At 35.6% G+C, this 24,944-nt stretch overlaps 2 protein-coding genes across 2 annotated transcripts; one reads left to right on the top strand and one right to left on the bottom strand.

Moving 5' to 3' along the window:
- Positions 1–802: 802 nt before the first annotated feature.
- Positions 803–14,168, top strand: LOC140777514 (uncharacterized). The gene is made up of 16 exons (XM_073121674.1): positions 803–1,191; positions 1,279–1,329; positions 1,402–1,638; positions 3,013–3,111; positions 3,201–3,256; positions 4,121–4,232; positions 6,352–6,531; positions 6,693–6,956; positions 8,521–8,718; positions 8,819–9,022; positions 9,115–9,222; positions 9,335–9,640; positions 10,376–10,474; positions 10,560–11,086; positions 11,176–11,208; positions 13,789–14,168. Coding segments are annotated over exons 1-16 (2,595 nt in total). The 5' UTR covers positions 803–1,071; the 3' UTR covers positions 13,790–14,168.
- Positions 14,169–15,026: 858 nt separating this feature from the next.
- Positions 15,027–24,619, bottom strand: LOC140777519 (probable CDP-diacylglycerol--inositol 3-phosphatidyltransferase 2). Its single transcript, XM_073121678.1, has 12 exons — positions 24,442–24,619; positions 24,271–24,329; positions 23,211–23,337; positions 22,842–22,926; positions 22,709–22,758; positions 21,962–22,001; positions 21,773–21,817; positions 21,636–21,701; positions 18,841–18,955; positions 18,700–18,756; positions 18,527–18,625; positions 15,027–15,487 (listed from the first exon to the last, which is right to left on the bottom strand). The coding sequence occupies exons 3-12, from the start codon at positions 23,269–23,271 to the stop codon at positions 15,434–15,436; spliced, it is 672 nt and encodes a 223-aa protein (XP_072977779.1). The 5' UTR covers positions 23,272–23,337; positions 24,271–24,329; positions 24,442–24,619; the 3' UTR covers positions 15,027–15,433.
- Positions 24,620–24,944: the final 325 nt, after the last annotated feature.

The following is a 24,944-nucleotide window of genomic DNA, read 5'->3' as shown; positions in this document are numbered from 1 at the left end:
TTATTGACTCCTATTTTACATGTGCCCAATCATCAAAAAAATAAAATATAAAAAATAAAACAAATTGATTATTGTTACATGCACCACCATTCATGAATTAACATTTAGTACATCATGATTTAATATGACTTAGGCTCTGTAAATATACTAAACAGTGAAATAGAGTCAATCTATTTTGACTAGTAAATTGCTAGCTTCCAGAGAAAAAAAACGTTTCTTAACTAATATTCAATGAATTATTCATTAAACTTTTATCAACATTCTTTAAATCAAACTCAATTTGGTGTAACCATTTTAGTCATATATATATATAACCAATTGTCAAACTACGTGTCATAATAATTCTGTCAGTGCCAACTGCCAAGCAATACATAGTAACGCTCAATTTCAACTCCCGTTTATAAGAATGCCGTATCTACTTTTTCTTACCAATTAATTATTTATTTTAAATAGAAATATATGATTTTGCTAGTGGTTGCCCATCGATTTTTATATACATGGTTATTTTGTATGACATGACACAAGTAGTTACACGGATATCGAAGCATAATAAATAATTATATACAAATCTCTTCGTAAAAGAAAATGTAAATTTTCCAAATTAACATTCCTAAAAGAATTTTAGCGCAAATCTCTCCTCCCATTAACAGGCTTGTTTAGTTGGTAGAGAATCATTAGCTTACAGTAATACGTTATTTATCTATTTATTTTCTGAAAATAGTGATATTAATTTAATTGATATATATATATATATATATACGTCATAAAATTACTAGTATATAAGAGTTGTGAGTTGGAACTGGGGAGCCCTTCCTAAGCCCCATTACAACTCTTCCGCTTCCACCAAACCTTTCAACGAGCTGTAGACTCGTCGACCCGGCGGTGACCGGACCCGGTTCACCCGGCTTCTCGTTTCCTCTTCCACTCCACTTTCTCCTCCACGATTAGGGTTTCCTCGGGATCCTTCCTCCTTCCTCCGATCTCAAAACCCTAGCCCTTATCGTTCGATCTCTCTCGTTTGGGCTCGATCCGAGGACTTGGAGGGAATCCAAGGAGGAGGCTTCGATCCCAATGGAGGCTGCCGCTGGACGCGGCGGCTCGCTTCCGGTCTCGTCGTCCTCGTCCCAGCCGCCGGCTCGGAAGGAATGGCGCGCCGTCGCCGAGCACCCGTTTAGGGCCAATGGGAGTGAGGTAGAAACTAAAAAGGCGACTCCGGTTTTTTTTTTTGGTTCCCTTTCGATTTGGGGATTCTGTTAACATACTTGTTTGATGTTGCAGGAATCGGAGCATGGTAAACTGGGGGAATCGGATGAGAGAACCATATACGAGGTACCGAGAAGTGAATCTTTGTGTTGGTTTTGGTAGGATGGTAGCTTATCGGGTGTTGTGATGAGATTTCAGGAGGGGGGAGGGCCTCTTGATGTGGATTTCTGTTCGATTACGATCGATGGCGCTGGTGGACTGAATGATGACATATTGCAGCAGAGACTGCAAAGTGTTGTGAGGCAGAGAGAGGAGCTGCAGCACATGGAGATCGAGCTCAAAGCACAAGCTATTGCACGCTCAGAGATTTTAGAGGTGCAGCACAGTTTTGAGGCGCAGATCAAAGAGCAGGCGGCTGCTGCTACCAAACTAAAGGTTTTCTCGCTGACTATCTTGGGGAATATTTTATCGATCAATATCCATGGCTGGTGCTTTGTTTTATGATGTGGCTTGTTTAAAAATTTCTGTCTACTTGAAACTTTCTGTGCATGTTAGTTCTTTTATTAGTTGTATGCAGCTGTCTCAGCTATGTGCATGCCATCATTTCTTGAGCCCCCTCATGCATGATTTTCTTAAATCTGAATAATTCGATAGACCAGAAGTGTGATGTACTGATGTAAGCTGCTGCCGATGTGCATGTGAGATAAGTTCATCCTCCTCCTCCTCCTCCTCCTCCTCTGCCTCCTCTTCCAAGCACATTTTTTATTTTCTAACGAAGAAATTGCCTAAAGCCTGAAGAAAAGAATGCTAAAGAAAAATGATTGAATTGATTTCTAGGACCAGTTTTCAATTCCACTTCTACCCTCTAGAATTCGGTTTCAATTTCCCAGCTGAAACAATTAGACAATAGAGAGAATTTTTTTGTAGGGTCTTTTGACATGTAAAGAAATGAGCTTCCTGTTTGCAAATTAGGCTTGTGCTACTTTGAAGCAATCCTTTCAGAAGATCCTCTAGACATTGGAATATTCTAAACAAGAGCCATAGAGGTGACATGTTTTGAGCTCACTGAGTAGTCTTCATCGATGATGTACAATTAAGCCAAAGAGCTAAATAAGATTAAACCCTGAAAAAGTAGTATTGCGTGGTAAATCATATTTAATACTAACTGGTAGTTATTGTAAGTACAATTAGCGACAACTCCTGTTTTGTATGTAGTAAGGCATTACTACTCGTAGGTGAGTATGTGATGTGTCTTGCTTTAGAAGTCTGTCCATGATTGGAAATTTGGAATTTCTACAGTTAGTGGCGGTCTCTTTATAGATGTTCATGTTGTATGGATTCCTGGCATTAAGAAGCTGTAGGTTTCCGTTGGTCATGGTGTTTAGCTTTTATACATCCTTGCATCATATATAACCTAATTCGTATTGATTTCCGCTATTTTTTTCTCAATGATAACTCCTTTACTAATAATCAAATTGTCTTTCATCTTCTCTAGCATGAGAACACTTTATAGTAACATGGGAGTCCTAGGACAAATGCTAAGTATTCAATGATAAACTTTAGATTATTTTTTGCATCATTGCTTGTAAGTTTCTTGCCCTGATACCTAGCCAGATTTCTCTGTGAATACTGGTTCATTTTCATAGTCATTGAATTAACCCCCATTTAAGTTGTTCACTCCCTTTGTATCTATGTGTCATTGTATTTCATCTGTGTAATTTCATGCATCCTCTCTCTCAAGCTCTTAAAAGTTACAGGCTTGAAATGGACCTTTCTTACAAATATCTATTTCTCATAACAACTAAACAGGAACAACTACAAGAGCAAGAAAAACACATACTTGAGTTGGAGATGAAATTGGAAGAGAAAGAGAGAGAACTGCATGCTGTGAAGATTGATAATGAAGCGGTTTGCTTGCCTTTCACATGTTATAGATTCTATGCTTTTGAGGAACTTTGTGATGCATTATTTGTTTTTTTCTTTTCTTTATTGGTTAGGCTTGGGCTAAAGAGGACCTTCTCAGAGAACAAAATAAGGAGTTGGCCACCTTCAGGTTTTTATTTTACTTTATGACATAGTAACTTATGGCTATATTAATTTACTTTCTCATTTGTCTATAAATGTGTGAGATAGTCAAATTGTTTTTCTACCAGTACCTTCAGGTTTTTATTTTACTTTATGACACAGTAATTTATGGCTGTATGAATTTAATTTCTCATTTGTCTATAAATGTGTGAGACAGTCAAATTGTTTTTTCACCAGTATAAGAATTCCCTTTATCACTCCTTGTACTATTTAAGTATGTTTTCTTTGACTGTTTTCCTCTACTATATTATATTTGATCTATTTTTTGTGCTTATATTTTTCACCACTTAAGATCAGCAAATCTTCCATGTAACATCTTGACAATTGGAGAGGTTGTTATCTTACATGTGCTGTCCTATTCCATTACTATGTGGAATGTTCTTTCATTAAAGCTTGGTGGTTAAATTCTTTTGTTCTTTCCATTGAGGTGGCTGAGAGCTTGTTTGAGAACTTCTTTAGCAAATGCAATCTTGTATGTGAGTGCGTAGGCTAAAGCAGCCTTTTGTATCATTATTCCAACTTCCAATTACCTGTTACCTTTAATTTGTTTACAATCATGGAGGTAGATTTTGAGGTCTTTGGACTCTTTTGATGCTACTATTCACCTGGAAATGACTACAACAGCTGCCCTTTATTATATCTGAAATAAACTAAGATTCTTTTACTTAATATAGGATCATGGGATATATTATATATTGTTATTATGGCCTATCAACATTTATCCTAATTACTTATTACTTGTTGAACAGCTTGCTTTCTACTTTTAGTTCAACCTTGTTCCTTTAGATGTTAAGCACTTAAGCTCCGTCGTATACCTTTCAATATGTTGCAGAAGAGAGCGTGATAACACAGAAACTGAAAGAGCCCAGCATCTTAAACAAATCCATGACCTCCAAGATCATATTCATGAGAAAGAGAATCAGTTTCTTGCATTGGAGGAACAGGTATTTTCCTTACTTTTTGCCTTTTAGGCTTCCTCTTATTTCATTTGCTCTTTTTGAGTTATTTATTTTTCCTATTGGATCACAATGAATGATCTTTTGATTTGTGACTATTTCAGTTGCTTACTTACGTTTTTCTTTAATAAGTGAAATAATTGATTCTATTGATTGTATGAATCATGATTTTGATGTCATAGCTATACCGCTTCTCCTTTGAATAACTTTTAGTTAGGTTGATTTCCTGCTATATGGCAACTTTTCAACTTTTTTTCCGTATATATTTTGTAACTACTTCCCATTTATGATTATGACTGTTTTTTAACTTGTTTATTTGTTTCCTTTTCTTTTCATCCATTCTTGGAGCCAATATTTCTTGTGTCTCTCATGTTACAACCTAAAGTATTCCATGTCATTCTTTGTATTTGTGCATCCAATTGTTTCCTTTGTTTCTACCCTTCCTTTTCACTTGCAGTATACACTCTGGAACATACTAATTTTGTCATGTTAAACTGCTAAAAGCCTTCTTGCATGTGCAGTGTAGTTTGTCTTGTTTCTACATGCTTTTGCATGTATGTTCTTTTATTCTCAAGATTGGAGAGGTGAAGAAACCTTGCTATCTGAAATTGGAAAAAAGAAAGTCACAATTTTCATTCATGTTTGCACATATGCATTTATGTTTGCACATCTGCATTTATGTTTGCACAAGGTTTTTATTTTCCTCCCTTTAATTCATTAGTCTGGTTATAAGTTATAACTTAAATCGGTCATCAAATATATGCAATAAATTCTAAATCGGTCATCAAATATATGCAATAAATTCCATCTTTATGATAGAAACTTATCTACTTGCCAGTGCAAATCATAGTAACGTCATTAAAGTCTGTAATATATTGTTTCCATGTCTATCTGTATCTGCATCCTTGTGCATTTCTCTTTTGTGCATTATTGCTTGTCAATTTTAAGAGGCTAGATGACTTACTACTGTAAATATATGAGTTAGCTGTGAGATAACCACCTAGTATGGACAGTTGGACATAGTAACAGGTAGTTGCTGTGATGTACTATACATCTGCATAAGGGGGAAGGATTATCAGACTTGCCAATGGGCAAAATTTTTTACTTCTTGATAAGATAAGATCTACCTAGATTACTTATAGAGTGATGGATCTAGAGAGTGACACAAATGCATCTAGAGTCAAGGGAAGTCATTATAGTTTGGAGTTGTGGACTTATGAAGTAATCTTATGCAACAATATTTTGGTTAATTGAATCTGAAAAAAAATTGGGAATTCAACTCTTCTTATTAAATGACTCGAGGTCTGAAAGGTTAAGTATTTAAATTCAGCATTTTATTTTTTGACTCGTTTGGCAAAGTGAAACATTATGAAATTAGACCTTGCAGGAGAATTTAAAAAAGGGGCTCGTATGCATCTAAATTCTATCCTTTGATCGAGAAAGTGTGATTAAACTACCTTCTGAATTTCTGATATATGAAACATAGGAATCTGTTTGAAGAAGTATGCCAACAAATGAGCAGATGATCTTCAAATGGCCTATCTCAATATAGGCAATGAGCCCATTTGATCTTGCATACTGTGATTTTGTTGTGACATTTATAAGCATCATCTTGAATGACGGTGTAAGGATTAGGTTCTATACCCATGCTTGAACAATTTAAAATAACCTTCATAATGTTAGAAGAGCAACTACACAGTAGGAGAAATTTAAAAAATGCCAATTGTTTTGGTGATTAGTTTTGTCAAGACTCTGAAAGTTTCTTGTTTTAATTTAATCTTACTTTTGACTTTTCAATATGATGTTCCTGATTAGTGCAATAGTGTAATTACTCTTACGTCCAACATCTCCTCACTAGGGACTTTAAAATCTTCATTTTGTCTCTTTTTTAGAGGCTCATATCTGACTTCCATCTGTCTCTGCTTGTGTCCATCATATTTACTGCTTATAGTTAGAAGGTCTCATTGTTGTAACCAGTGGCTTAAAGTAGTACCTTTATGTTATTTTGCATAATTCTGTTAATTATCATAAGCTTTATAATTCAAATTCAATCTTACTGGACCATACTTAATGTGGTATGTGGTACCAAAATAATTTTTCTTTCCAGCATAGGGTTGCACAAGAAACTGTTCTTTACAAGGATGAGCAGTTAAGGGAGGCACAAGCTTGGCTTTCTCGAGCTCAAGAAATGGATGCTTTGCATTCTACCACTAATCAGACATTGCAAGCTGAGCTACGAGAACGTACTGAGCAATTTAACCAATATTGGATTAATTTTCAGCGACAGGTTGGTTTATCATGTGGATGCTGTTTACTTATGAATTATGTATTTATGAAATTGCTCCTATCATAAGATTGTTGACTAATCTTTGTATCACATAAGTCAATATGGTATGCTTGCAATTTTGTTTGATTTCAATTCTTGTGTCACCCTTTGATCCTTTCTAGTTTGCTGAAATGGAGAGGCATCATCTGCAAGCGATACAACAACTTCAGCTAGAGTTAGCTGAGGCAAGGGAGCGTAATGGAAGATACAAAGATGATTCACGAGCTGCCTGTGAAAATTCAGAAGATCCTTCATGTGTCCAAATCAAGGGAAACAAGAACAATGTGAATGATGGTGGCACAGGTAATGCCAATTTGGGAATCATCGCTAATGGAAATGTAGATGGCGCTTCATCCTTCATTGCAGCTTCCAGTGCTTCTACAATGGTACGGTGAACTTGAGTAAGCTTTGAAGGTTTATCATCTTAGTAATTGCAAAATATGCAATGTCTTTTTGTCACCATCCAAATCAACTATGGAATTGAACGAACCTGAATGTTTTCTTGTCATGTTCGTGACAAATATGGAATTCTTTTTTGCTCTGAGCTTCCAGATGGAAGCTGAATCTGTTGCCTGATATCTCAGATGGAATGAAAAGAAACTAAACCACAATATTTGCTGTCAATTGCTTTATGCCTAAAAAGACCCAATGGATGATCAGTGTTAAGATTATCATGTGATAAACTTTTGGACAGCAAGTTACAGGTATCTAGAGGCTAATAAGTCATATAGATAAAACATGCACTGCTCTACTAGGATGCACGGTAGTTTCCATGGTTACAGTGTTGCCAACTTGTCATTTTTCTGTATGGATTTGTATGCAATATAGGAATGGTAGTTTACCACTCAGTACACTGTTTGAAGATTATTTAAGACATTATGTTGAGGGGGGTATGCTGCAGTAGATGAGATGCTATAGGTTACATTACACTAATTCACTGTATGTCCGCAACAAAGTGCAGTCCTGGTTATGTTGGATAGCAGCTCAGGTTTGGGATTTGTGCTATTCCATCTTTACTTGTTCTCAGTAACAATTAATATATTTAGGCCTTGTTTGTTAAATAAGGTCAATTCTAGAATATGCATTTCTTTTTGTTATTCCTAAAATGATGTCTTTATTCTAAGAATAATTTTTCATATGTTCATTTATATATTGGAATAAGGGTGTAATAATTACTTTTTTATGTGATATAAGGTGAAGGAAAATATAAGAAAAAATGTTTTATTTTTTATAAAATTATCATAAATACTCTTTGATTGATATAAAGTAGGTTAATCAAATGGTTATCAAAGGTAAATTAGTAATTGAGTTATTGTGTGGTATAAAATGTAATTTTGATGAATATTATTTTTATTCTAGAATATAGTTTTTATAATATTTAGTTGTTATTATAGAATAAATAGTTGTAGTCCAAAATAAGAAAACAGTTTGAAGTGAACGGAAGTTTATATTTTCCATTTATGAGTGAAGCAGGATCACAGATGGGTCCTGTGCATGAGGCTGTTTTCTTGTATTTATTTAGTTAGAAAGGTCGCTTGGGAATGAGTATGAATTGAACAAATTTATTCTCATAATTTATCTTCTTAATTATCCTAAATCTTGTATCATTATTATTTGGAAGTATGGGCTAAATATGTCCTACTGGCCAGTAAATGGTCATATGCACATCTTATCTCTGCAACACTAGTTCTTCTACACTAAAGAGCTAAATCGAATGTATGATAACCAAATGATTGAGTACATTTCCATACTCATCTTTCCTTTCTTGAGCAGTTCAAATTTTTGGTTTATGTAGTAATGTTACTTGGATATATCCAATTGTGTGATCTTCTTATGCAATTTTGTGGTAATCCCGTAGTTGGTATACTACTATACTATATAATAGTTTAAAGCAAACATGTTGGAGACTACGTTTATTCTCTTTGTTAAACATGCCACTTCGGTGTGCAGGTTCTACCGCCTTCTTTACTAGGAAGTGGTGCCTTCCTCCCTCCTGGACAGATTTCTGCAATGCATCCTTATATGATGCATCCCCAAGGTCTTCCTCAATCTGTAACATCAACAAACTCCCTTGTTCCTCAATCTCAGCTTGGTCATATTCAGCCGCTGACTGCAATTTCTGACCACCAGCATTTGCAAAACCAACAGGTGTTAATACCTTTCAACTTGTAACTTGTGACTGTACAATGATGCCTTCTATGATGGCAAATTTATCAATATTGACTTTCTTTGTCTTATTGTACTCTAGGCAGTACCAGATGTCTCACGTATACCTAATCAGACAAAACAGCAAACATCCCAAACTGATCAAAATGTTTTAAGATCAGATGCTGCTTATAATTACCAACTTACTGCTGAAAGGCAGGTGGTCCATCCAGATCATCTTAGTTCCCATGTCAACCAACAGCAAAGGTCCGATCATACAGTCAGCGGATCAAGTGACGAAGTGCAGGTTATAGTTGAATTACTTGTATCTCTGCATAGTGTTTTGTTACCCTCATCCTTTTTTTTGGGTGCTAACTTTTTAATAACATGTTCTTGAAGGGCAAGCAAAAAGAAGTTACCGAAGAACCAGAAAAGATCTTAGATGCAAATTCTCGGTATAACTCTTCTCTAAATCTTGACCCACCAGAAAAGAAGAGTGAGCCAAAGGTTTGTTGTCATCTTATTGTGTTACATTTGCAAAATTTTTAAGTTTTCACTGGCAGCTCAAAATTAGCTGTGAAATGATGCTATTAATCATTTGTCTAATGAAAAACTTTAGGTGGAAGGTGAAAGCACCATGGCTGTTCCTAACCAATCACAAGATTTAGTATTCGGACAACAGCACTTGGCTTCTACCGTGGTTGGATCAACTTCTCAAAACAACTCTCTGAGTTCCAATGGTGCATCTGAATGCAATAAAAACATGATAAATTATGCTGAAGTTCCTAACTCATCTGGACGTACTTCACGTTCATTGTTACCTGGAAAGGCGGAGCCTGCTCTTCTAGATGAGAGAGCCCTTCTGGCCTGCATAGTTCGTGCTATTCCTTCTGGATCTGATGGCCGAATCAGGATTAGCACTACTGTAAGTTGATTTTCTGATACTCTTATACCATATCTATGGGTTAGCCACACAAATACTAATTATAGGTAGGCTTTCTTTATAAATACCTTTTCATTCTTTGTTCTTTCCAATACGAGACTAAGATTATTGCTTCAAATCCCAAAGCTCAACAACACACAAATAAATCCTTTTAAAATAAATAATACCATATAATATCAAAACCCATTAACACATAATATGGTGCATTCTTGGATATCGTTATCGATAGAATAGGGCAGCTTGGTTGCTCAGTTAAGGTGTTCATATAGCAGTGCTGTTGGGTTAGGCCTCCTTATGAAGAGTCCTTCCTAAGTTTGGTTTGGGAAACTAGTTCATTTATACTTTTGATGATGATTTTATTCTATTTAAAGTCTTGATTATGTGAAGTCTCACAATGAGATAAAGAGCCTTTTCTAATTTAACTAGGAGAAATATGTAGGCTTTAGGCCCCCGTTTGGTTCGAGGCTTACGGCTTTTTCTTGAACTCGGCGAAGGATCACTAACCTTGTTCCTAAATCAATACCACTTTATCCCTAGACAAGTTCAAGAGGTGAGTGAGGAGAGAGAAAATAAAATGAGTCTAAATTCTTCTCAAATTATAAATTTACTCTTGAAATGACTTGCATTATGTTTTAATTAAAAAATCAATATTTAGTATTACATTCTTCATAATAACATTGAACTAACTGTTCATTATAACTAATTTCTTACACTCAGCTACCAAATAGACTTGGGAAAATGCTTTCTCCTCTTCACTGGCATGATTATAAGAAACACTATGGAAAGCTAGATGACTTTGTGGCTCATCATCCTGAGGTAGGTTTTTTCTTTCATTTCTTTTAAGAGTATAGTTGAGTTTCCTGGCCTTCTTCACAAAGTCTTTCTCACTTTGCAATTCCAGTTATTTGTAATTGAAGGGGACTTCATCCACCTTCGTGAAGGAGCACAACAAATTATATCTGCAACTACGGCAGTTGCAAAAGTTGCGGCAGCAGCAGCAGCATCATCTGCTCCTTACCCAGCATTGTTGCCTTCTGTTGCTGTTACTCCTGTTGCACAGAGCATTCACCAGAAAAAAGCTCTAGCAGTTGACTCCAGATCTATGAATCTTATGGCTTCTGCAAATTGTGCTGCTGTGAATAACCCTGGAGATTTATATGACAAGCGGCCACAGATTCCAAAAATACATGATCAACAGCATAATGGTGGCAGTGTGAACATTATTAAGAGGCTTTCTGATGTACAGGTTTCAAGTAAATTGAAGGATATGCAGGAACCAAGTGGTTTACTGACTGAAAACAGACCTGGTCAGTCATCTGCATACAATGCAGGTGGAAATGGAAGAGATCCTGATAGAGCAAGTTTGCCTCCGCACAACAAAGGGATGAGCAATGGGAGACATGGTTATGGAAGCAAACAGCCAGGAAGGTAAAAAAAAAAGTTTCGTTATTATTTAACAAGTAACTCTTGTTTCTCAAGCTTATGAAAAATCATTCCTTTTACCATTTATTTTCCAGGTCCTCGGCAGCTGGATTGATTTCCAGAAGATAGTAAGAATCAACATGCTTATTCTAATTCCATGTGATTTTACTCAATATGTCATATGGATAGGATCTAGCCATAGATCTCTGATCTTTCTACTGGATAGACCTATGAATGTTGTAGCAAATTTCAACTTGCAACTGCTCATGTGCTTGTCAACTTTATCATTTGGAGTCATTGCTTGATATTTCCATCTATATACTTCTTTACTTTTCATATTGTTTACTAGAACACAGTATATTTGGAGATATCCTGATATAAATTTAAAGCAGCATGTGCGCTTTCTGAATCTCTTAATCAGAGGATGTCTTAGTTGGCACTTTTTTCACATGTTCTTGATGACCTTGGTCTGAAAGGAGTTATCAATGCTGGAATGTAATATTGCTCATAGCCTGAAAAGGAATCGTGGTCATGTTTTGTTTTTCCTCTATCCACTTTCGTTTTACTCATGATATTATCTTTGGATAGGGTGGACTCCTGAGTTGAAAGTTGCTATGTAATGCAGTAACAGATCAATTTTAGTAACAATAGTTAGAACGTCGATCATGGCTATCTAGTTGAGAAGTTCATGGAGATTGTACTCCTGTCTGGATTGATGGGCTCATGATATGTTTTATAAGATACAGTTATCCAATGAGAAAAGCAAGTCGTTGAGTAACTTGAGTAAAACAATGGCTGAAACTGAGTAGGAATGAGATATGCAATAAATGGCTAAGTCCAAATGATTATACTGGCAAAAAATGAATGCTGATGCATAATGATAATTTGGAAGATGTTATGGCAGTCAGTATCATTGTAGCACAAACAGAGCAGAAGGTTAAGATGGAGGAATAAACAAATTATTCATCTGTAGTAAGCGATACTAGTCTTTCTCGTAATGTATTAGATCATTGCTGAACATGACTTCTGCAAAATAGGTTCTTGAGAAAAGTGGAAATGTGTGCCTTAAAATTATCGGTTCTTTGGTTTTTCTGAGTGAATTTGTCAAAAAAGAATTTGGAGATCCATAATGGTATTTTTAAAGAACATAAATTGCAGCCTATAATGCAACAGATCTATCTACAAACTTGCCTTCTATTTTTCATTGCAAGCTGCTCTCCCGCTTTTCTTTTCTTGAGATAAGTCTGGAAGATTTATCTTAGATGACCCTGATTGCTGTTTTGTTAACTATTCATGGAACATTACTTCAGAGACAAATCATAATTGGAATGGAACATTACTTCAGACACAGATCTTAATAGGGCCATATGGTACGTTATTTAAGAGACAGATCATAATATAACTTGGGTGTGAAAATAATGTGAGGTCTACAAAACTTCAGTTTGATGTTAGTGGTTGTTTTTCTCCGTACTTTTCTAGTCAAGAGATTTAGAAAGAGAAGCATAATTAGAATGTACTTAAAATTAAAAGAAAAACTTTTCCAATTTTTTAAAATATTCCGTGCTTTTGTTTCTAAAGTCGACCCTGTAAATAGGTAAACTAGGAGTCTAGACTAATAGTAGTAGTCCAGTTCAAAAGCTATGTCATTCTCTCAATACTCCTCTGTTGGGCATATTAATGTATCCATAATCTGATACTTTTTCTGTTTAAAAGAGGGATTATCCTAATGTGATTTATTTTACTTTCCTCGTAGTTATCCTATCATTTTTTATATTCCTTGAATGCCTTTATTATATCCTCATAATATCAAATTATGATATCATAATTATTGGGAAATATTATAGCAAATCAGGAAAGTGTAGTTTCAAGTTATATCTAGGAGCCCAACTAGTCATGTTAGGCATATTTAATGGAATGTCTTTATTGCAGGATCTGTGATGTTAACTGTGTTATCTGAGATGCTTAAAATTTCGTTTTGGACCAAATCTCACACATACCGTCATCTCTTAATCATTGCATGATTATAAAGTAGATGGTTTTACTGGAATATGCACATTCATTTGTTCTATGCTGGAGAGGCATCAAAAAATGTTTTAAGCTGCATACATATTAGACAGTAATAATATATGCAGATCAAAATAATATGTCTGGAGTGGCAATATGTAAGTGTGGTAGAATATTCTAGCTTGTTAACACTAGTTTGTGCCATTTATTTTGCACCAATTTGATTCATAGAAAAATTGTTAAATGATGTGATGTCACCAAGTATCTAGGTACTCTAGGAGAAGTTAACATGGATCTTCAATTTGGAATTTTGGATGCCACATAGTTGTACACTGTTAGGAGCGGATTCCATACAATAGGAACACTCAGCACTACTTTACTATCAGGTTGTACATATCCGTCAACAGGTACACGGCAAAGGCAGTTATTACTTATGTGTGAGTTAGCAGTTAAAGTTGTATAATGATAATGCCTTTACAAAGTTAATAGACTTGTTTCTTTATAAAAGTTGCTTGTTTCTTTGAAAATCTGCAAAGTCTGTCTATTTTTGTTTTGATAATGATGGTTAATTATTGAGGCTACCATTCTTTGCACTAAATTCCTATTCATAAAACTGTTTTAAGTGTTCTGTGATTTACATGTTTCATTTTTTTTTATCTTCATTTCAAGGCTAATTTCAAATATTTGATTTGTCCTAATGACAGGATCTGGTTGGTTTCTAAAAACGGTGCACCAGATGCAAATGTGGTGAAATGACATATTTTCCTTATTTAGATACGATTGGTTTCTCATTTGATGAAGGACGAAGCATTGAAGATGAACATTAGCAGAAAGAAGTCCTGCTGAATTTTTTTGTTTCACTATTTTCAGCTGAATCTTCATCTGCTTTCCCATTTTTTTTCTTGGCCTTCTGCTGCAATCTGTAATGAATCCTTATTTACAACAGAAGGCTAAAAAATTTGGTAAGTATTACAGCTATTTTTCTTTTATCTCATGCTGTGAAAAAGCTTTATAAGGATTCCATTTGCCTTGTGTTCAATGCAAGTCATTTTGGGCTTTATGTCATATGTGAACACTTAATGTCGTTTCCTATCCAATTCTGTTGATTATCTGGAAAAAGTATTATTTCTTGGAGTTATTGCTGGCTTGTTACTGAGCACATCTTCTATACCTACGATGTTCTGGCAATGTGTTGCCGTATTTTTCGTGTAGGGAGTAAAATTGTGCCTGGACGATGTACTAAAGCTTATGTATTAGATTATCATGCCCAGTGTCTTATAACCATGTATATGATTTTGAATCACAAGACATCCTAATTGAAGATGCATATCGGAAGAATCAAATACAACCGAAAGTGCAGTTCTTTCTCTTTTATTTTATTCCAGTTTTGTGTGGCAAACTCCATTCAGTTTTCAGTTAGCTGACCCACGTAGTTGGGCTAAAGGTTATTAGCTCACCCAGTTCATATGACATGCTTTGAATATTTATTCCTACTGATGCTGCCATTGGTAGCTGAAAATGGCTTCGGAGGGCTTCTGCTTTACTATAACGACCAGAGGTGCAACTTGATGCTTGTTTTACTGTTTGAGTTTGTGAGGATTCATAATCCCTTCCAGAACTTGTATGTATTGGTAGTCTTTTGCACTGGTACATCCTCTCTTCTGTTATAGTTATGGTTGACCAGTGTTTGAGTTAGGTAAGGTCAAAGGTGCAACCGAAACCAACTAGTCTGCCCTGAAATCTCCAAGCCATTGACTTGACGATTGGTTGAGAGGGGTTTTCTTTTAGCAAATAATACATCAAAATTACAACTGTTGTTATCTTCGAATGCATAGTTTGTATTGACCGACTATTTTTGGGAGCTTAATATATCATGAACATGAAAGTAGATGTCCTTCTCTTCAACTCGTTGCACAGTGGCGAATGTGCTAAATCAAGGATGGATTTTGAAAAAGCAAAGTCACCATTCTCTCCTTTTCCATGCATTCCAGATAAACAGTTAATATCACATCAGTAGTAAAACTACAGAAGGGAACATCCCATGACAGCGAGCCTAATAAATCAATATCTTGTTATTCAATCATACACTAAAAGGACCATCAAAGATCAGTTCTTGATAGACATGAAAGTTTGAAGCCAAATCCAGACATCTAATATCACAAAAAATACCGTTGTGTCGACACTATGCAACTAATCCGGACTAATGTTCCTGGGGCACTTCCAGTATAGAGGATTAAATTTCTCTACTTGTCCATGAAAGAACACGAACAACCGTGTGAAACAATTCCGAAATTTTCTAAACTGAAGAGTACAGGCATGCATCAAACTCAACATTGCAGCATTTGTGCTTTACTTGCTTCTTTTTGTGTCATAGAAGACACATGAATCTGCAGCTGTTTTCATCTGCAATCAATAAAAAATAAAATAAAATAAAATAAAATACCGAGGAATAGAACAGTAGAATGCCCAGTAGATATCAACTGCAAAAAATCAGTGTCAGTCAATAAAAATTGAAAGTTATGTAGACATCAAACTGATGAATAAATTCATAGAACTGAATAGGATAATATAATAATCATTCACTTCACTCATTATTTTCACTTTTCAGAGTATGTTGTATAGTGTGGTTGATCAAACGATACATGATTAGCCAGAGAACTAGACATTGAGAAAGCTCCAAATATTTACAACCAAACTGCCACTCTAACAGGATCTAGGGTGGCATTATATTTATGTATTATCTGAGAGGGTTATTCCAAGATCTGCCATCCAAATCTTGCCCCTAGAAGGCAAATTTATTCTCTGAAGGATGAAAACAAATTTTTGGCAAGCCAAGCAGACATTTAGTTCTGATGCTAAAGGCAGACTTATTAATAAACAAAAAATATCACAAACCTATGAGATATATCAGAAATTTCAGATTCCAGTGAATGACTCATTACAAACTTCCTATTGGTTTAGACTTTTGAGGACTACCTAAATTGTAGTCTGACAATGATTAACAAACAGGCCAACAAAAGTCAAGCTGCACATCAAGTTACAAGAATTAAGAAAAAAATCTCAAAAAAGTTAAGGGACATAAGCAGAACATATTCATTTGATGCAGGCATTCAGCACCTTGTCCAATGTGACATGCAGCATGATCTTCATCTCAAGGATTATTGTGCCGAAGGCACGTACACCTCTAATATATGTTTTAGGGGTATTTAGACATTTTTTATTTGAATATATGTATTAAAAACTATATTAGAGTAATTAATCTTTAGATAATGTTGTAAATGACCTATTTTATCAATATAGTAATAGTCAAGTAGAAATATGATTCAACACATAATATAATTGAATATATTTATTAATTGACAATAGTTCAATAATTAAAACTAAATCATAATTAAACGTAGAATGACCACGAGTAACAAAAACTTTATTTGTTGATGCAATAACATGAAAATTTTGTATCAAATATTGTTGATAATCTTTAAAATCTATCCAATAATAGAAATACTCGTCGTGTATCTTACATACTTTTCGTACAGATATAGACTTTACAATTCTCATATGGTTTGATATGCATATTGAACATAAATGGGAGCAACCAGCACAGACACACCATCGCCATAAGGGGAAAGCAATGAATATAGATCTACCATTCACTGAGTAGGGAAGTAGAAGACAATGCAGTCCTCAATGTCACCACCACAGATCTCTTCAAAGTCAACATCATCTAATCTCTCAAAATCTCACCAAAATCTAAGCACCAGCATACAATGCGGTCTAAGAATCAAGATCTCGAGGTCTAAGAGGGGAAAAAATCTAGGGTTTAAAGAATGCAATGAACCGAAAGGTGATGAGGGTGCAGCCGTGTAGATGAAGAGATGGGATCTGGTTCTCCGACGGCTCTCTAGTCCCTGCTTCTTTCATATTTTCTGTCTCTCTACTCCTTCCTAATTTTTTTTTATCTCTATCAACGACCAACTGCCGATATGACCTCCAGCAGCCAACGAGTTGCAACCACGTGGGCTCCATCGCCGTCGTCACCCAGCCTATTCGCTGCTTGGCCTTGGTGGTTGGTAATCCAGAGACGAAGATGGAGCTCCCAACTTGCCCATTAAGCTTAGCCCACCCCACTTGCCTAGCCCAAGCTCGCTCTCTCATGGTCTGATAGGAGGCAACAGGTTAGACTATTTTAGCTTGGCTAAACTCGACTCGGCCCAACCCATTCACGAATGGCTTAGCGAATAGAGGACCCAACCTAGTTGGCCTGACCGGCTCGTTCGATGATCACCTAATTTCAAGATCAAGCTCGGCTCAATCTATTTATGAGTCGAGCTTGAGCCGTCTCGATCATTTTGACAGCCCTAGACCACTTCAATGATGGTCATATTTAGGGGTGTAAACGAGGCGAGCTTGAGCGAGCTGGGCTCAGCTCGGCTTGGTTATAAAATTATTAGAATTAAGCTCAGCTCAGCTCGATAACATTATCGAGTTGGCTTGGATTTTAAAAACTTTTATTACATATTTGCTTTTCAGCTATAATAATATAACTTTTTGAGAGTTGGTTACATATAAAGATGATTTCTAACTCTTCGTTTCCTATAATAATATAACTTTTTGAGAGTTCGTTTCCCAATTTAAAAAATTAATTTTTTACATGAAAATCTAGTATTCGAATTCATATCATTCTATTTGAGATTAAAGTGCATTACAAATTGTGCAATAACTAATTATTATAAATTTTTAAACAAACAATATATATATATATATCGAGCTAATTCGAGCCAAGCTCAAGCGAGCTTCGGCTCGGCTCAATTAATATTTCAAGCTAGACAACCCAGCTCTAAAAGAGCCAAGCTCACAAGTTTCGTGAGCTAGCGAGCTATTTTGACAGCCCTAATCATATTATACAGACTTCTGGCAGTTTTTCTTAAGTAAAACCTAAACTCAAGCTTGGATTCACATAGAGAGCCTGTGGCTATAGACAAAGGTGACGGACTTTACTGTTGCAGTGTAGCAAACAACCCTTGTCTTCTACCCATTACCCCCCCACTTTTCTCCTTTTGTCTTCTCTCAATTCGTAGCGCATAGCAGTAGTATTATTCTTGTGTTAATTACTTGTCAAAACAAGATGCCCTATAGCAAGCACAATTCTGGGAGGTACATACATCTCTTGATTTATTAGTGGTAGCATGCTCTTTCTCTTTCTGGTTTTGGTTCCCTTTAATTTTAATATTTATAATTCCCAACAAATCCCCTTCATCCTGGCCAACACAAACAGGCAAAAGGTTGGCATAATCTGGCCACATATGCACTCCATAAAGATAATATGCAGGAGACGGTTCTATATGCATGGCTCTGAACAAACTTTAGCACAAGATGCTTATCAGATAGCAAATCACTATATCCAGGAAACCTAAAAGCTACTTGAAAGAACAAATTAGGTACCTGTATGACATTGATTACTTGCTTTACTGCCCATCCAATCAGAGTTACAAAGAATGAGAGAGAAAGAAGTGGCGTCTCCTTTATGGTACTAAGACAAACCTGTCATACAGGAAACATCGTAGTGCTAAGAGCTTTACATAACAAAGAAGCAACAAAAGAAAAGTTAGGCTTACATCAAGAACACTCGTTGTTTGCTCATCAGCGAGGAGATAAAGAATAATGTAAAGAACCTATAATATTGCATTAGAGTATTAATTTGACAAAGAAATATGCAAGAAATGAACATAAAACACGAAATTTGTAGGATTAACCACCTCAGATGCCACACAGCAGAAGGCCATGAATGAACGGTGCCCATAATATGCTTTCAGAAGCCAGTTGCTCTTGTCCTTCACATCCTTGTGACTAGTCTTGCCTGAAAGAAAAGTACTGTAGCAGCATAGCATCAGGCAACCAGAACTTCCATGTAATGCATGACAATAATGAACTTAATTTATACAACATCCTCGAAGTCAAAGTAATTAGAAAAACGTAATAACAATGTTTAACAAACTGTCAAATCCAAAGTTCATAGATAGATAAAAAGGATTCTTTAAATCTAGGAACAGATATATTAAGCAGGATCTGAAACAGATAAGAATATATATATATATATGCATGCACACACACAAATTGTTTGTTATGCCATAGGCACGGTTCATCTTCTGATGGTTAAAAAGACTCGCCAAGGCCAGTGTCTGAAATGGCCAAATGTGCCAATGGCTTAGTGACAACTGCCAAGCCCACCAGCATGCCATAGCATGGTCAAGGATATCTCAAGACTAACTCAAAATGATCTAAAATCTTTTTGTTAGTGGTCCTATATCATAAATGAATCTGTAATTCAACAAGAATCAGAGATTGATGAGAACATTGCATATAGAAGTAGAGGATTGTTAAAAATAATGTAGCACCTCTAGCCAATTATATGATTCTCATTTACTGCTTAGGCTAAAGAAAATATGCATTGGACAGTTACATGAACATCCTACTTTATGGATAAGATGTTTCACCATTACGAAACATCAAGCGCAATAAGAATGCTGAGGATAATGAATAAGATTAACAAAAGATAAAATAAATACTGTTATACAACAGTAGTGTAGGTTCGCACCTATATGGAATAATTTAAGATTGATTGAAATAGTTTGGAGAAACCACTAGTGCAGTAGTTCAAAGGAGTTAATTCGTGCAAGTAGAAGGTACCTTCAGTATCAAAAACAAGACCAATATTGACATGGAAGAAAGTAGTAAGAAGAGACGTGATAACACTTAAAAAAGAATGTTGCAGCAAATAGAGTTGAATGAGGGAAAAAGATCCATGATGTCTCATCATTCTAGTAAGCTAGTTGTTAAGGTTAAGAGGCAGTGAAATATAACATGTTCTAGTAAAGTGCTCTTGATATTAGAATATGTTACTCAATGTTTTGAAAGATGGCCACGATTTACAGACAGTCACCCCACCGCATAGTGCCTAGGTTGTATGAAGGCGCCCAGGGTGGTCAAGAATTTTTAATATATAAAAAAATTAAAAATAATTATATATGATACATAATGTATACTATAGAAAAATTAACAGTAATCCTCTAGCAGAATAGCGACTAACACACAAACAATAATCATAATTACAAACAATAAAATCAACAGAATAACAAACATACATAATAGCAAACAATAATCACAAAAATTAATTCACAAATAGTAATATTAGTCTCTTGGTAGAATAGCAATCAGCAAAAATACATGCAAAAAAAAACACCTAAGTTTATGTGATATTGTTGAGAGAGAGAGAAACAAGGAGGCTGAAAAAAGGTGGCCGACTGGCCACCGGTGGGGTGGGAGCCAATGGGGTTGACTAGTGAAAGTAAGGAAGTGAGAGAGAGCTCACCTATGCTGCCCTCGCGACTGCCATCCGTCACATATCGCCATGATATGAGAGCACGCGCACGCATGCGAGAGAGAGAGAGAGATGAGCATTAAGGGTTGTTAGTTCGAAGGGTGAGGTGATCAGAAGTAGGGCTAAGCTTGAAACAGTGATTTTTTTCATAACTATTCAATAAGCTCGATTGAACCCTTTCATAACTATTCAATAAGCTCGATTGAACCCATTATCACTCGATGTGACTTGCTATACTTGATCCCGACTCCCCTAAAGATGGCCCACCAGGTGCCAAGGCAGCTTGCCCGCCTTCTTTGTCTGTGGGATGGCTGGAGTGTTGCTCTGCCTTACTCGCTTTTCAATGCACTGGTGTCGCTTTCCAAAAACAAGTACATAGTATCCTGATGTTTTAGAAATTGATAATTCTACAATAAGTGTTGAATTAACTCTAACATATCTTTGAATATATTTTAAAACCTGTATCCAACCAAAACACTATTTGGATAAGTTCATAAGTACCGCAACCCAAGACTAGTAGAAAAAGAGTGAAAGAGTCTCCAAGGCACTAGGCTCCTGAATATGTTGTTTGGGGTGGTCAAGATGTACACAATCTTACCATAACTAGAGCATCATCTAAGAGAGGCTGTTCACAGGGTAAAATATATGGCCTACTATTAAAATTACTTGCAAAAAATCTTTCTTCTTGAATCAAAAGAATATTGAGATGTAATGAAGCAAACAAGGCAATTTGTCGATTGCAATACTACAACAAAATGCCACACAATTCCAATAATTTGCACTTCCTTTTTATTGTGAAAAACCTACAACCATAAATACATGATGAGACTAGCAAATGTGTAAATGCTCTCAACCAAAAACCATCATAAGTTGCAAAGAAGCCCATGATGTATTTTGGTTATGCAACACAGTACCTGATAGAATGACTCATCTACCTGCACAAGATTTTTATATAATATTAAAAAAGAATAATGACAAGCAGCACTTGGAAGACTGTGGACCTTATTTAGAATCCATTGTGCATCCTTTGAAATTTAAGATCAATATTTCAATGTTCTCTACATATAAAACAAAACAAGCCAAAATTCCTAGAGCAAACTTGAAAATTTGAATCAAACAAAAAATAACATAAGTTCTTGAATAAAATGCTTGTAAAGTATGCATAAGGCTCACCTATACATTTGAAACCAATGGCTCGTAATGTCCAAACCAAGCAATAACAAGAAAATTAATCCTGGCCTGCAGTTTTTATAACATATTTGTGTTCAGGATGTAAGTCAAATCCAACTGTACTTCAAGATATAAAATACCTGTATAACTGCGAGAGAACTGCCAATAGACAAGCAGTACTGACCCTGAAGAAAGTAAGCATACATCAAATAAGATACTAGCACGCTTGCTGGAAAAGGCATTAAATAAAAAACTATTTTGTCTCCAGGATATATTGATTCACAGCATTTCTGCAGATTATGCTTGAGAAAAGTCTCTGAGAAGATCACCTGTCTGTTACCATGTCCAATACAGCTCCAAAGGTTGACACTGGATGAAATTAGATGAAATCAATTTTGGTCATTACATTCATGAAAATTATATAAAAGGACAATCTTCTGTTACTTGGACTCTTCAGTTTTAAAGACTTTTAGATTGCATAGCACTTATGACAACAGAAAATCATCCAGATCTGGTAGAATACTGGTTTTAACTTTTAACTTCAAAAGGAGGATTTGATTAATGTCAGATACAAGTGAAGGCATTTGGCATGGGTTTGGAAATAGCCGATATAGGAATCAGATTAGTGTGTCTGATAATCCTGAATCTTCTAATTTTCAAGTACTGACTAGTGTTATTCTGAAGTGTTTCAAGTGATACAGTTTTTTTCTTCTCGCCCATTAGTATATTTGGCATAAGCACATTTTAAATTTAAAGTGCAAACAAAGTAATTGTTGCATTTTTGATACAGTTCCTCTTTTAATTGTACAATATCTCTCCAATATCTAGCCTTCTTTTTTGCGTTGAAGTGTCAGACACTTTGTGATGTCAGGATACTTAGCACCTAAGTTAAGCATCAAAGTAAAACTTAAAAAGCAATAGAGAAACTAGTCAACTACTAGATTTTTCCTTCTGATAGAAGAATCCCCATCAATTCCAAGTTGGAAAATTGACAAAGGAAATAAGTGAGGCAAAGGTAAGAAGAGAAATTATTGATGGTAAAGGGAGCAAGAAGGGGAGTAAATAAAAAACATTACCTTGATTGAATTTTCGGGCAAACCAACCGTCTAGTCCATCACAAAAGAAACTGAAATGCACGAAGTCACATCTAGTTAAACATAGCCTCTCGCATATACAAACACACAATAACAATTCATTTTGGACGCTCACCTGAAAAAGTAGAGGATTGCAAAGAGTGTCTTGTGTGAATAGCAAAGAGCAAATGCAACACAATTTATGATAATTCTAAAATATCCTGTACACATCAAGAAATTGAATCAAATCAGCACATGTATGCTGTGCACAGATTTTTGCATGATAAAATCTTAATTGTTTTTATGTTTGACCATGATAGGTAACAAGAAAACTTTACAAGAAGATAATACAGACAAGGGGCATTCTTTCTGCTAAAATTAATATCTACAACTGGTGTACATCCACCATTATTGAAAGATAAATGTGAATAGCAATTGATGCATCCAAACACTGTAACCAAGTATGAAGCCTAAAAATTTAGTCAATCCTCATCAGCAAGCTTACCTATTATATTAGGGATGTAAAGATATACTGACAGTGCTCTCTGAGTCGATTGTGGAGCCATTATAGCTTACGAAAGGTCACATGAAATGCATACAAATCTCAAAGCAACGACAGCTCACTTCCTTTCCTGCATATGTCACAGAAATGTACAATAATGCAGATTTGTCTTCAGAAGGAACAAGTTTGTCAAAAAATGTACAATAATAAGTTCTACATAAACTCTTTTATTTATAACATCATTATTACAAATAGAAAATTGCTGACATACCAATAGAAAGTAATATACATCGACAAGAAAATTGTTTGAGGACAGAAAAGTTAATAACTCCCCTATATCAATTGCCATCTTCTCCTGCCTTCCAAGGTACCTGCGACTTGGATGAGATCCTCCACAATGTTGCACCATATGGTTTCATATGACATGTTGAAAAAACATCAATCAATTCTTATGTAACTTATCCTCTATGGGTCGTAAGCTAACTCATCTTAGATACAATCATTTCATGATCTACATTTCAAGGTCTCACTCATCCAACCTTAGCATCCTCATCATGGTGGCACCCAACTTTTGCATGTGGATTGCCAACTGGACAAACATTCTAATCTACCAAGCATGCCAATCTTATTCAATGTGTTTGGTTCCGTTATTTATCAAAGCTTCCAACTTGCCTCTTTTCTAATCTGTTACTCCCTCTGTTATGTGCTTAGTTGATCAAATTGATTTGTTAAGACAACATTATTTGTATGAAAATTGTCACTATAGTTGTTTATAGAAAGAAACATCAATAGCTTTCCTAATGTTCCTAATTCGGAGATCATTCTGGGAATGATCATATATTCTCAAAATGCAGAATTATCACCAGTTCTGATATAATGCACTATGCCAGATTAGGTAGAAATGATCCCCCCCACCCCATAAATATAACCGAATAGAACCATAACCATTAAAAACGGACACTTTCGGTCAAAATCCAAGACTAAATCGACAGCACTAAATACATAATACCAATCTCCCAAATTGCAAAACTTAGCCAGACAACAGAGTAGATGATTTTCTCACCGATTAGATCAAAAAGCCATCCGTTCGGATGGAGAGGACGCCCTTTCCCACTAGAAGCCCTGCAGGAAAATAAAAAATAAAAATGAGAACAAAAGGAAGCCATCAGAGAAATGGAGATGGATACGGAGAAGAATGGGAAAAAGAAAGAAATGGGAGGGCAGATTCGGAGACCTGCAGTTGCCGGAGAATTGGGTGAGTCGAGTAGGCTTTCAGATCCACGATGACAGAAACAGAGGTGGAAACCAACTGTGACGGGCTCGTTGACGGCGGAGGGAATAGTTTATTCTTATAAACCAGGGCACGAGGAGGGAGGGGATAGGACAAGGGATTGGGAAGAAGTTATTCATCCAGTTGTCCGATATCCGACTAATACTGGCATTTCCTATCCGTCCGACTGTTACCTACAAAATTTGAACTTAAAATCTTTTATTAATCTATATGCAACTCTTAGTGTTTTCCTTCAAAACTAACGATGAATAAATTTTAATTTATACATCACATCAAATATATCTTCCAAAAACTAGCATGGCTCAAATGGCATTTTAATTAAGTAGATGTCAAAATATTTTAATATAAGATTTTTATTTAAATTTAAATTTATTATATAATATTATAGATGTTGTATCTTAAATGCCAAACTGCAAAAGAAAGTTCATACACTTGGAATTTTTGCC

The sequence above is a fragment of the Typha angustifolia genome, chromosome 15 (genome assembly GCF_048772165.1).
Source record: "Typha angustifolia cultivar Huaian chromosome 15, ASM4877216v1, whole genome shotgun sequence".
In the NCBI taxonomy this organism is placed as follows: Eukaryota; Viridiplantae; Streptophyta; class Magnoliopsida; order Poales; family Typhaceae; genus Typha; species Typha angustifolia.
The sequence above is the reverse complement of the archived record's forward strand: the minus strand, read 5'-3'. Positions and strand labels throughout refer to the sequence as shown.

Coding starts and splice junctions, on each gene's coding strand:
- LOC140777519 (XM_073121678.1), bottom strand. CDS start 23,271: ATGGCTCCACAATCGACTCAGAGAGCACTGTCAGTATATCTTTACATC. Junction 22,927..23,210: donor TTACATCCCTAATATAATAG/GTAAGCTTGCTG, acceptor TGATGTGTACAG/GATATTTTAGAATTATCATA. Junction 21,702..21,772: donor GTTCTCTCGCAGTTATACAG/GTATTTTATATC, acceptor TAAAAACTGCAG/GCCAGGATTAATTTTCTTGT.
- LOC140777514 (XM_073121674.1), top strand. CDS start 1,072: ATGGAGGCTGCCGCTGGACGCGGCGGCTCGCTTCCGGTCTCGTCGTCC. Junction 4,233..6,351: donor TTCTTGCATTGGAGGAACAG/GTATTTTCCTTA, acceptor TTTTCTTTCCAG/CATAGGGTTGCACAAGAAAC. Junction 8,719..8,818: donor AGCATTTGCAAAACCAACAG/GTGTTAATACCT, acceptor ATTGTACTCTAG/GCAGTACCAGATGTCTCACG.